Genomic DNA, 12,661 nt, shown 5'->3' with positions numbered 1-12,661 from the left:
AAGTAATGATGGACTGTCGTTTCTCTTCGCTTATTTGAGCTGTTGTTGGTCTTGGTCTTTTACTTGGTCTTTTACTAAATAGGACTATCTTCTGTATACCAACCCTACCTTGTCACAACACATCTGATTGGCTCAAATACATTAAGAAGGAAATACATTACATAAATTAACTTTCAACAAGGCACACCTGTTAATTTAAATGCATTCCAGGTGACTACATCATGAAGCTGGTTGAGAGAATGCCAAGAGTGTGTAAAGCTGGCTACTTTGAAGAATCTCAAATAAAAAATGTTTAACACTTTTTTGATTACTACATGATTCCATATGTGTTATGAGTAGATGTCTCCAAACTTTTGACTGGTACTGTATATATATATATATATATATATATATATATATCTGTTTGTTTGAATTAAGTTATATTATTTTAGTAGTGATTACTGCACTGTTGGGTAGAATATGCAAGTTAAGCATTTCACTGTACTTGTGCATGTGACAATAAAATGTGAACTTGAACTAATACATGTTTAACATGTTTGAAGCAACAGTACTATAAGGCACGCATGCACATTTACTCAAACATACACACATAATGCATGCACGCACACACAGTCGCACACACACAAACTACATTAGCTCTGTTTAAACAACTTCTTCCTGCCATATGGGCAGGCTGCTTGGGGTCTGCTCTGAAGCCCTTTCTAGGTGATTTGTCAGTGGAGCCACTAAGGCACACTAGGAACCTCTCAACGTTTGTTTTGGGTTCCAGAGGGACAGACTCTGAGACCCCAAATTCCTGTCCATAGTGTGCACTCTGCTCCACACAAGAGGACCCTGTGCCTAGTATCCACCCACCCACACACACACACACACACACACACACACACACACACACACACACACACACACACACACACACACACACACACACACACACACACACACACACACACACACACACACACACACACACACACATGGAAGTATACACAGATATGCTCACACTCACACACATACTCTAACTAACACAGCATTGTCGAAGGCTTTGAGACCTAGCCACTCCATTTCAGGCACTGCTCAGTAGGGCCTCAGAGGACCACATGACAGGTTTTTCTTTCACACCTCCAAGGACTGTTCAAGGTTAGGACTGGGTTTAAGGAAATAAGACGCTCTGGCTTGATTGATTAGTTCAATTTGACAATTTGCAAAGCTATTCCATGACTATGTTGAAACAACACTATATTGAGTGTAGTGAAAGACAAACGATAAGGCTAGAAAAGTATCCCATAAGGTGTTTAAACAAACGTCTGAGGTCATATGTCCAATATCCCCTCATATGTAATGTCCCATATTCCACTTCCCTTCTCTATCATTTAATATCCTTATGACACCCTTCTCCTTCCATATCCCTATGGCATAGCCCTTTTCTATCTTACTCTGGTTACAATAACGGGTGTGCTGCTCTAGGTGTCTGACATCACCTTCCCGAAGATCCAAGTCAATTGTCTGACAAGGAGTGACAGGCTATATTTCTGCTCTAGAAGTCCACTGTTGTGTTGTAAGCATGGTATCAAATCTTGGTGCAGACAGGTAGGCATACAAGCAACATTGGGATCATATTCTTACAGATAATGAGAAAGAGGCAAAGAAGACAAGGAAAGGAAGCCATTTTACAGTACTGAGACAGAGACCCACCCAGAGTGACTGATCTTGAGGCAACATCTGTCTCCAGAAGGTAAACGTTAAGAAAGACCAAATTGCTCCCGTAAATACCTTCCCCAGCACACCACAGCAGTGCACTTCAGTTCCTATGAGGACAGCAGTGTAAAATGAAGCATGGTTACAGATGTGCCAATTAGAGCCCACAAAATGGCAGCATTGTCTGCAGGTCTCAGCCTAAGCCTGGCTGTCCTGTTTCCTATTGAGGGGCTCAGTCAATGCTGCTCTGCCATGCCACACCACACACAACTCTCTCTCTCTCTCTCTCTCTCTCTCCCTCTCCCTCTCCATCACTCTCTCGCTGTACAAAGGGATAAGTAGATGATGCATGACTACTTGCCATGCCACTGATGACACAATGACTGCTAACACTCTGTAACTTCTTTTACTCTTTAGAGTGAAAACACACAAAACAACTATCTATGATGGAAAATATGTTTCTGGCTCACAGCTGAATGTATTTGTGTCAGCGGGTTTTTTTCTTCACTTTTTGTTAATAGCCTATATTTACTAGCCTACTGTTATAGCCTACCAAGAGTGTCATTCGGTGTTAGTGTCAAATTCATTAGAATCTAGGTCTTTATAATAAACTTATCCCACATTTCCCAAAGCAGTAATATCATCCATGCAATATCACTGATCAAAAATATGAATGCAACGTTCAACAATTTCAAAGATTTTACTGAGTTACAGTTCATATAAGGAAATCAGTCAATTGAAATGAATTAATTTGGCTCTAACCTATAGATTACACATGACTGGGAATACAGATATGCATCTGTTGGTCACAGATATCGTAAAAAAAGGTAGGGACGTGGATCAGAAAACCAGTCAGTATCTGGTGTGACCACCATTTGCCTCATGCAGCGCGACACATCTCCTTTGCATAGAGTTGATAAGACTGTTGATTGTGGCCTGTGGAATGTTCTCCCACTCCTCTTCAATGGCTGTGCAAAGTTGCTGGATATTGGCGGGAAATGGAACACGCTGTCATACACGTCGATCCAGAACATCCCAAACACGCTCAATGGGTGACATGTCTGGTGAGTATGCAGGCCATGAAAGAACTGGGACATTTTCAGCTTCCAGGAATTGTGTATAGATCCTTGCAACATGGGGCCGTGTATTATCATGCTGAAACATGAGGTGATGGCGGCGGATGAATGGCACGACAATTGGCCTCAGGATCTCATCACGGTCTCATCAGCATATCTCCTTGCATTCAAACTGCCATCGATAAAATGCAATTGTGTTTGTTGTCTGTAGCTTATGCCTGCCATACAATAACCCCACTGCCACCATGATGTCACAACGTTGACATCGGCAAACCGCTCGCTCACACGATGTCATACATGCTGTCTACCATCTGCCCGGTACAGTTGAAACCATTTGCCCACTGAAGTCGGTTACAATGCCGAACTGCCGTCAGGTCAAGACTCTGGTGAGGACGACAAACATGCAGATGAGCTTCCCTGAGACGGTTTCTGACAGTTTGGGCAGAAATTCTTTGGTTGTGCAAACCCACAGTTTCATCAGCTGTCCGGATGGCTGGTCTCAGACAATCCCGCAGGTAAAGAAGCTGGATGTGGAGGTCCTGGGCTGGCGTAGTTACACGTGGTCTGCGGTTGTGAGGCAGGTTGGAAGTACTGCCAAATTATTTAAAACCCGTTGAAGGCTGCTTATGGTCAACAAATGAACATGCAATTATCTTACAACAGCTCTGGTGACATTCCTGCAGTCAGCATACCAACTGCACACTCCCTCAAAACTTGAGACCTCTGTGGCATTGTGTTGTGTGACAAAACTGCACATTTTAGAGTGGCCTTTTATTGTCTCCAACACAAGGTGCACCTGTGTAATGATCATACTGTTTAATCAGCTTATTGATATGCCACACCTGTCAGGTGGATGGATTATCTTGGCAATGGAGAAATGCTCCCTTACAGGGATGTAAACAAATTTGTGCACAAAAGTTGAAAGAAATACACTTTTTTTACGCAGGACACTTTTTTTGAGATCCTTTATTTCAGCTCATGAAACATGAGACCAACAATTTATGTTGTGTTTATATATTTTTTTCAGTATAGATATGATATATGATGTAGTGTACTATTATAATAGGCTCCTAATAATAAGCTACTAAGAGAGTTATACAGTGTACTTGGTCACTGATGCCTGGGGGTCCTTAGTGAAATTTGGTTGGGGGACCCCCCATCTCACGGCAAAATATTTAAGTGGCACCCCTCTTGACGGTGGACAGAAATTAAAGTTTTGCCATGGGGCGTAGAATAATGTTGCCGTTTTAAAGCAAGTTTTCTGCAATTCTACACATTTTGCCATGGGGCTTTTAGAAACATGTTGCAGTTTTACAGCTAATTTCCTGCAATACTACCCATTTTGCCATGGGGTGGAGAAAAATGTTTGCCGTTTTAAAGCAAATTTCCTACAATTCTACCCATTTTGTAATGACTTATACCATGCTAATATGATATCTGCCCTGCGTGCCCGGTCGGTATTCAGCCATGATTACCACAAGTTTAGATAGCTGGCTAGACTAAATACCAATCTAAAAACTGATAGCTGACATGGCTAATTAAGTGACGGTCAGTGACTGACATAACAATAGAAAATTGAGGGCCCTAACCTGGTGTCAATGAAGCATACTCTCCCCCAGCCTTCAACTGACATGTTCCTGCTCTCATGCTTCTACAAGCAGTGAGTAACAACAGGGTTTTTCCTTTGCATAGTGCCCCCCGATGGTTCAAAGTGGAACCAACTGCAAGAAGGGGGGCATTATATATACAGCAGTATATAAAAAAAGTGCAAAATAATTATCCTTGCTACCTATTTGCTGTCAGCAAGTTATAGTGTAGTTTAACTAATTGCACTTAAATTCAAGTGTTGGCCTTATGCTATTTATTTTCATACAAACCAAAATACTTAGCTTTCTTTATCTGTTCTAACGCCAATAAATGGAGCACTGGTCAATTAAAACAAGTTGCCCCTAAATACTGACCTAAAGTTGGTTTTGTATTTCAACAACTAATGGTAAAGTTATAGATTTGGGCAGGGTCAACTGATCCTAGATCCGTACAAAGAGCCAACTGAGGCGCGAGCGACCGCCCACGTTTGAGAAGGCGCGGTGGGACCTCAGCCAATGGGATTCGGACATATCCGGCTTCGCAACAGAGGGAAGTTCACTCATGTCACTTTACAAAGGAGAACGTTTTCTGATAGTGAAATTGAACACAACATACAGGTTGGTAATTTAATGTCGCTGATGGTGTATTAGCTACATACGCATTTTATAACGGCTTATTTTAGGATAGTTTGTAGCTACATTTGAAACAACTTTGACTGCTATGCTAGCTATGCCTTTGCTTGTGACAGCGCGTTAGCCAAAGCAAGCTAGTAGTAAAACGTGGTGGTAACGTTACTATTTTGATTCCTGCATCATTTATTTCCTACCTACATCACTCATGTAGGTTGAGTCCTTTCTGGTTGAGTGTGTTTTGTGTGTCAACGGCAGGAGGACTTTTTGGGTGTCTTATCAAACGAGAGAGTGTATATTTACGTCTCAACCCGAGAGCATGAAATACTGACATCTTGAGGTGGCTCATAAGTATTGCATTCCAATTGAAGTACAGTCAGTGGAGTAAAGTACTTAAGTAAAAATACTTTCATGTACTACTTGAGTCGTTTTTTTGGGGTGTCTGTACTTTACTGTTTATATTTTTTGACTACTTTTACTTGACTACTTTTACTTCACTACATTCCTAAACAAAATTATGTACTTTATACTACATACATTTTCCCTGACACCAAAAGTTCTCATTACATTTTGAATGCTTAGCAGGACAGGATAATTGTCTAATTAACACACTTATCAAGAGAACATCCCTGGTCATCCCTACTGCCTCTGATCTGTTGGACTCACTAAACAAATGTTTCGTTTGTAAATTGTCTTGAGTGTTGGAGTGTGCCCCTCGCTATCTGTAAATAAATAAATAACTAGAAAATGTGGCTGTCTACTCAAGTAGTATTTTGCTGGGTGACTTTTACTTGAGTCATTTTCTATGAAGGTGTCTTTACTTTTACTCAAGTATGACAATTGGGTACTTTTTCCACCACTGAGTACAGTACAAACAGTTACAGCACAGTTAAAACAGTATGCTCGTGTGGAATTTAGGGGCTTACATGATTCCATGTTAAAGTCATAACATTTGTTTTAGCCAGAGTGCATATACCTGGCTCTGGTTTTTGATAGTTACTTCTCTAGTTACCTTTTAATAAAGCAATTTATAGAAAGTCTCTATTGAAAATGTTCCTAACATACAGTAAGTACATTTATATTCAGTTGCCATTAAGGATGGCTGGAAAAGTGATGCATTTTATATCATGCGGAGCCTGAAAAGTTTTATTCCAATGCATTTGGAGTGTGTGTGAGATGTAAAAAGCGTAGTAGATCTGGTTTGGCAGAGGCAGCTACTGCGTCACCAACAGTAATAGAGCACAGAAGAACAGCGTGGGCTCCAATGTCTGCTTCTCTTCTAAACACTACTGAGTGACCAGACCAGAGAAGAAGATAATGTCTCATTAACAACTGCTAAGGGTGGTCTCATTTTGTACAATAACATCTGATACATTTATGTTTAAATATGAAAATAATTAGCTACATTTATTTTGTGCATTTTAGGCCCCTTTTAGTTAATGTTCTAGCCTATGGTTCCTGTCCACTAGCGGTTCTGGGGGGGGGGGGTAGTGCCCCTGTGACAACAATTTTGGACCCCTTTGTGGCCCCCCTAAATGTGGAGTATGAAATAATTTTTACATTACAAATTTTTGCTATCGTTCTTTTTTGACGTCCGTTATTAGACAGTGGCAACGTTGATGATTATGAACATGGTCTTTTGCCTGCTAATGCCTGCAATGCAGTGAAGAGAACGATATGACAACAATAACGTCTAATGTAACTGGCCCCTTCAGCAGTACAACTGGCCCCAGCTTGCCCCCCCCCCCAGTTGAAATGGTCTAGAACCGCCACTGTTCCTGTCATATTTTTGCTAATACTAATCTCTTGTGAACAGATGCACATTGCATAACACAAATGGGTGATTTTGCCGCAATTATCTATATTTTTTATTGTTTTAAGTTTAAAAAAAAAACATTACAGAAATGATTTTCTAATTTTGTCAGGAACCAGGGTTGGGGTCCATTCCAATTTAATTCAACATTTTAATTCTTGAATTCACTCAAGAAGTGGAGAATTTACATTTAATTAAATTCAAATTTGATAAATCTTTAAGTTAATGAATTGAAATTAGACTGTGTCGCCTTTTTGAGTAGGAATTGAATTGGAATTATAAAAACATTTAAATAAAAATATCACTACATTTTTTTTTTTACATTAGTCCATACAGTCCTAAAATGTTTTGATCAAGTTTTCAAGATATAGAACTTAAAAAATACAGAAAGTCTAAATAAATACATTTTTAAAAATCGACCACTGCGACACAAAGCCTGTTGCAAATTTGCAAGATTTTAGTTCTAGGTGTCCAAGATTAGCTAATACTTATAATCAGGAAAAGGGGATACCTAGTCAGTTGCACAACTGAATGCGTCTCCTGCATTTAACCCAACCCCTCTGAATCAGAGAGGTGCAGGGGCTGCCTTACTCGACGTCCACGCCACCCGGGGAGCAGTTGTTGGGGGTTAACTGCCTTGCTCAAGGGCAGAATGGCAGATTGTTCCACCTTGCCAGCTCAGGATTCGAACCAGCAACCTTTTGGTTACTGGCCCGATGCTTTTAACCACTAGGCAACCTGCCGCCCCCTCAGTTATAATTCGAAGGTAGGAAACTATAAGAAGGAAACTACAGATCATCAACCTAGTCTAGGCTAACTCCTGATGAAACCTGCTTGATGCTAGGCTGTCTATATGGGGGAAGACTCAGTATAGCCTATTGGAGAACTGATCTTGTATTATTTTGAAATAACGTCAACAATTTAAGAATTGGAACGGTAAACGTTCCTTTACCCAAAGTCCACAAACGTATCTTAGAAAAAGTATTTTACAACAATATTGACTCAGTCGCATCTTATTTCACACTCTAAATGCATTTTGGACGAAGCGTGTGTGTGTGTGAGCCAGTTGGGTATGCAGCATGCTACTATACTCAACCTCTTGTGCGTTGGAAGCTGTGCTCCCATCACAGGTCAACAAGAGGCGTTTGTTCTTAATTTGCTTGGACTTTTTTATTTATTTTAAACAAGTAATTATATATTCACAACGCTGAGCCATAGGGGCTTTCCAGCAGAGATGATGGCAAGACATTAAACAAGTGGTGTGTAACGAGGTGGTCGTAAAACACAACCCGTGGTGTCCCTCACAGACCTGTCATTATAGCTAAAAACAACAATAACACACGCCTGCCAGCTCCCGACACACACACACACTCTGTTCTCAGGCTACACATAAGCACACACACACCTAACACACACACACACACACACACCGTCACGACCCCCCACCAGTTTATCCTCATCATCATAAAAGGTGAAGAATGTGCGGTTTATTTCTCAGTAGGGTTCGATGAGAGACAAGGAAGAGATGGAGAGAGATGGGGGTTTCAGTCTAAGACGGCCCAGCACTTCCCTCCTTGCTGTAAGTTCAACTGTATTTGCCATTTACAGTACATGGGCCTACATCTATGATACAAGCATGTGTTCTGAGATTCTCCATACAGCATGCTTTTAATTCACTTCTAGGTTTAATCTGTTTCTGTGAAACCGGACCTAAGAGTCAGGGGCGACAGGTTAGAGCGTTGGGCCAGTACCCGAAAGGTTGGTGGATGGAATCCCTGAGCCGACAAGGTAAAAATAGGTTGTTCTGCCCCTGAACAAGGCAGTTAACCCACTGTTCCTAGGCTGTCATTGTAAATAAGAATTTGTTCTTAACTGACTTGCCTAGTTAAATAAAAAGACTTGGGCTACTTTAAAAAAGGGCCTTGTTCTCTACATCCTTGATGAGGTTGGGGAGTCGAGGCCTGAGTCCTTTAAACCACTACCCTGGTGTTGTGTATGTCTGTTTCTTCTGGCTGCTCTAATGGAATACAGGGTGAGTCCTTTAAACCACCACCCTGGTGTTGTGTATGTCTGTTTCTTCTGGCTGCTCTAATGGAATACAGGGTGAGTCCTTTAAACCACCACCCTGGTGTTGTGTATGTCTGTTTCTTCTGGCTGCTCTAATGGAATACAGGGTGAGTCCTTTAAACCACCACCCTGGTGTTGTGTATGTCTGTTTCTTCTGGCTGCTCTAATGGAATACAGGGTGAGTCCTTTAAACCACCACCCTGGTGTTGTGTATGTCTGTTTCTTCTGGCTGCTCTAATGGAATACAGGGTGAGGACAAATCCACTTTGTCCCAGATAGGCTCTATGTTTGAAGAGCCTTGTTGTGATTTCTACTGCTTCTGTCACTTTGCAACACCCACAAAACATGTTATTGTTCTACTTCAGTCCTCCATGCCTCTGGAGAAGGGTTGCACTATTCTGGTAACTTTTCAAAAATCCCCAGGTTTTCCAGAAATCCCGGATGGAAAACTCCTGGAATCGGTAGGAAGTACGGGAATCCTCCATCCGGGATTTCTGGAAAACCTGAAAATGTGGGGAATTTTGCAACCCTACTTTGGATTCCTTCATCCTGCTAGAAGAAGGAATAGTGTTCCCTGAGCCATGTGTCATATTTGTCTGTTTGTTTGTTTTCCATAGACCCTGCTCTGCAACAGGCTGCCCAGCCCCAATAGCACCATGTCCCAGGACCAGATGGGATCCATGGCTGGCCTAAAGCCCCAGGAGGTAGCCTTCTGGCTAGGAAAGGCAGTGGAGTGGGGCCAGACTGAGAGCCCAGACACCCAGAGAGACACCTGCCTCCACCTGGGCCCTCTCAGGGCCTTCCTCCAGCTCCTCCTCACACACATACACACACAGGTAAGTGGACAGTGCCCTGCCCCATCCCAAACAACCCAATACCCATTTTTCTGGCCCCTTCTCCTGTCTGCTAGCAGATTTGAATGTATCAGATAGGTGGATCATATTGCTAAGCTACTGTATACCTAGAGGTTCCTGTAGATCTGCTAACCATTGAAAGGGTAGGAGAAGAGGAACGGGTAGTGTCTGGACCGGATCAGGGGCCGTATGTTTTAAGCTTCTCAAAATAATGAGATGAAAAATATTGCAATAGAAAAAGTATTGGCATTATATTTGGTACAGCAAATTGAAGCATTACTCATGGCTAGGATCAGGTGCCTGTCCACTTAATCTCATTCATTGTGATCTAAAAGGCAAAACTGATCCTAAGTCAGCACCAACTCTGAAAGGTTTGGAAGAGTTGTGGACTGTGAGTGTGTAAGAACAGACTCACTGACAGAACACCCAGGCTCATCCAGTAAATTAGTGCAGTTCATCAATTAGGCTGATCCATTAAGAGCTCGGTTGAAGCACTATGCTACTCTAGAAATTGTCAGGCTCACCCCCCCACCCTCACCCCACCCTCCACACACACACACACACACACACACACACACACACACACACCTGAGGTCTCCCTCTAACACTGGCTGGTCTGTGTGACTAGTTGGCAGCGCTGCAATGTTGAGTTAGCCAGCTAATAGTTGTCAGGGGACTGCCAACGCTAACCTAATGTATCCCTGCATCAAGAGAACCATATTTTGGAGAGGGGGGAGCGACTCTGAGGATCCAGTGTTAGAAGGGCTGTACCTTCCAACCAACCATCTCGCTCTTTCTCTCTCTTATCTTTTCTCTCTTTTTTTCTCTTTCTATTTTCTCTCTTTCTATTTTCTCTCTCTCTTTCTATTTTCTCTCTCTCTATTTTCTCTCTCTCTTTCTATTTTCTCTCTCTTTCTATTTTCTCTCTCTTTCTATTTTCTCTCTCTTTCTATTTTCTCTCTCTTTCTATTTTCTCTCTCTTTCTATTTTCTCTCTCTCTTTCTATTTTCTCTCTCTCTTTCTATTTTCTCTCTCTTTCTATTTTCTCTCTTTCTATTTTCTCTTTCTATTTTCTCTCTCTTTCTATTTTCTCTTTCTATTTTTTTCTCTCTTCTATTTTCTCTCTTTCTATTTTCTCTCTTTCTATTTTCTCTCTCTCTCTTTCTATTTTCTCTCTCTCTTTTCTTTCTCTGCTTTGGTCATATGACATGAAAATAGGGCTCTTTGTCCACGCACACCAGTGGTGGGTCTGGAGTCGAAATGAGAATGCATAAGCAGAAAAGAACTCCATACCTACTGTGAAATATGGTGGTGGATCTTTGCTTCCACTGGTCCTGTGGCCTTTGTATCGGGCGTCATGAACTTTACCCAGTACCAGGACATTTTAGCCCAAAACCTGGTTGCCTTTGCCAGGAGGCTGAAATCCACAAAGGAATTATTAATTGGCCACAAAATTGACATTTTGCAATGGCCATCTCAATCTCTGGAGTTGAAACCCATTGAAAACCTGTGGTTTGAATTGAAGAGGGCAGTCCGAAAGAGCAGACGAAGGATATCAAGGATCTGGAAGGATTCTGTATGGAGGAATGGTCGAAGATCCCTCCCAATGTGCTCTCCAATCTCAGAAAACATTTTAGAAAAAGGCTCAGTGCCTTTATCCACGGAAGATGAGGTATTGAAAACAGGTGTCAATAATGTTGACCCTTTTTTTCCCCCGACGAACAGTTGTATTATTATAAAATAATATTTTTTGCATACAATACAGCTCGGTATTTGAATTATTTATTTTCTACAGTTATTTTTGCTCATCTTTATCAAGGGGTCAATCATTTCAACCCCACTTTATGTCAGCCCCAGGGTGAGAGCATCTACAACGTGAAAGGGAGGGAGGGAGGGAGTGTGAAGGAGAGAGGGAAGGATCGCTTAATTGGAGTGAAATCCTTTCCCGGCAGAGGGCTCATAAAAGAGTGGTTAAGTAAAATACTTCTCGGCACCAGTGTTGCCTTCTTTGATGACTAGAAGACTTTATTGTGGCTTTCGCCTCGAGGATGAAAAAAATATTCCAATTAATATCCATTTCCTAATTTGCTTTGGGTTAGGACCCTAGGAGCTGTTTGTGTGTTTGGTTTTCCTTCTGGCTGGTGGGGGCCTGCTGGATACACTCATACACACTCACTTAAGAGTCAGCATCACAAGTCTGTCTGTGTGCGTGTGTGTGTGCGTGTGTGCATGCATGTGCGAACGAGTGAGTGTGAGTTGGGGTCTGTGTGTGCGTGACATTGTGTGCGTACGTGGAGTACACAGTTTTAGATACTTACCTATACCACTGACGCCTTCCATGGGAATGAATGTCTACAGTACTGCCCCAGGGAGGCAAGTGTTGCGTCTCAAATGGCACCCTTTTCCCTGTATACAGTAGTGCACTACTTTCAACCAGGGCCCATAGTAGTGCACTATAGATCAGCGGATTGACGTTGCTTTGTCATATCTTTGCCCTGATGACATCGTTGGACAGAGAAAGGGTCCCATAAACTCCCTGTGATCACCACGTAATCAGCCACTCCTGTCCTAGATGTCTGGGTATGCACAGTAGATACAGCATGTCTAAATCTCTGCTTTTTATGAGGGACAGGATTAGTGTGCCCAGTCGCTAACTTGATGCTGATTTGGCTCTGGTAGTTGGTGGTAATTATTTTCTGTTGCGATGGCTCGTTCTTTCTTTCTTTGAGGCCCGTATGGTATGTTTCAATAGCCTCAAACTGTAATAAAGATCTTATTGTAAATAAATATTCCTTCTGGGTTGCGTCATACAAGGGGCGCGCGCACCCACACACACACACACACACACACACACACACACACACACACACACACACACACACACACACACACACACACACACAGAGACAGGCATGTCATGTTAAACTGAGACCATGT

General features: G+C 42.0%; 1 protein-coding gene across 4 annotated transcripts in view; it reads left to right on the top strand.

Moving 5' to 3' along the window:
- Positions 1 to 4,863: 4,863 nt before the first annotated feature.
- Positions 4,864 to 12,661, top strand: part of fancc (FA complementation group C) — a 48,880-nt gene continuing 41,082 nt past the window's right edge. The window contains exons 1-4 of one of the 4 annotated variants that reach the window (XM_014171046.2): positions 4,864 to 4,978; positions 8,302 to 8,382; positions 8,487 to 8,591; positions 9,488 to 9,706. In XM_014171046.2, the coding sequence (XP_014026521.2) occupies positions 9,527 to 9,706 (180 nt within the window). In that variant the 5' untranslated portion in view covers positions 4,864 to 4,978; positions 8,302 to 8,382; positions 8,487 to 8,591; positions 9,488 to 9,526. The remainder of the gene's footprint in view (positions 4,979 to 8,301; positions 8,383 to 8,486; positions 8,592 to 9,487; positions 9,707 to 12,661) is intronic. The other 3 variants (XM_014171044.2, XM_014171045.2, XM_014171047.2) reach the window with 3 other exon arrangements.

This window comes from Salmo salar, chromosome ssa24 (assembly GCF_905237065.1).
Source record: "Salmo salar chromosome ssa24, Ssal_v3.1, whole genome shotgun sequence".
NCBI lineage: Eukaryota > Metazoa > Chordata > Actinopteri > Salmoniformes > Salmonidae > Salmo > Salmo salar.
Note: the sequence above shows the minus strand (reverse complement) of the source record. Positions and strands in the feature narration are given on the sequence as shown.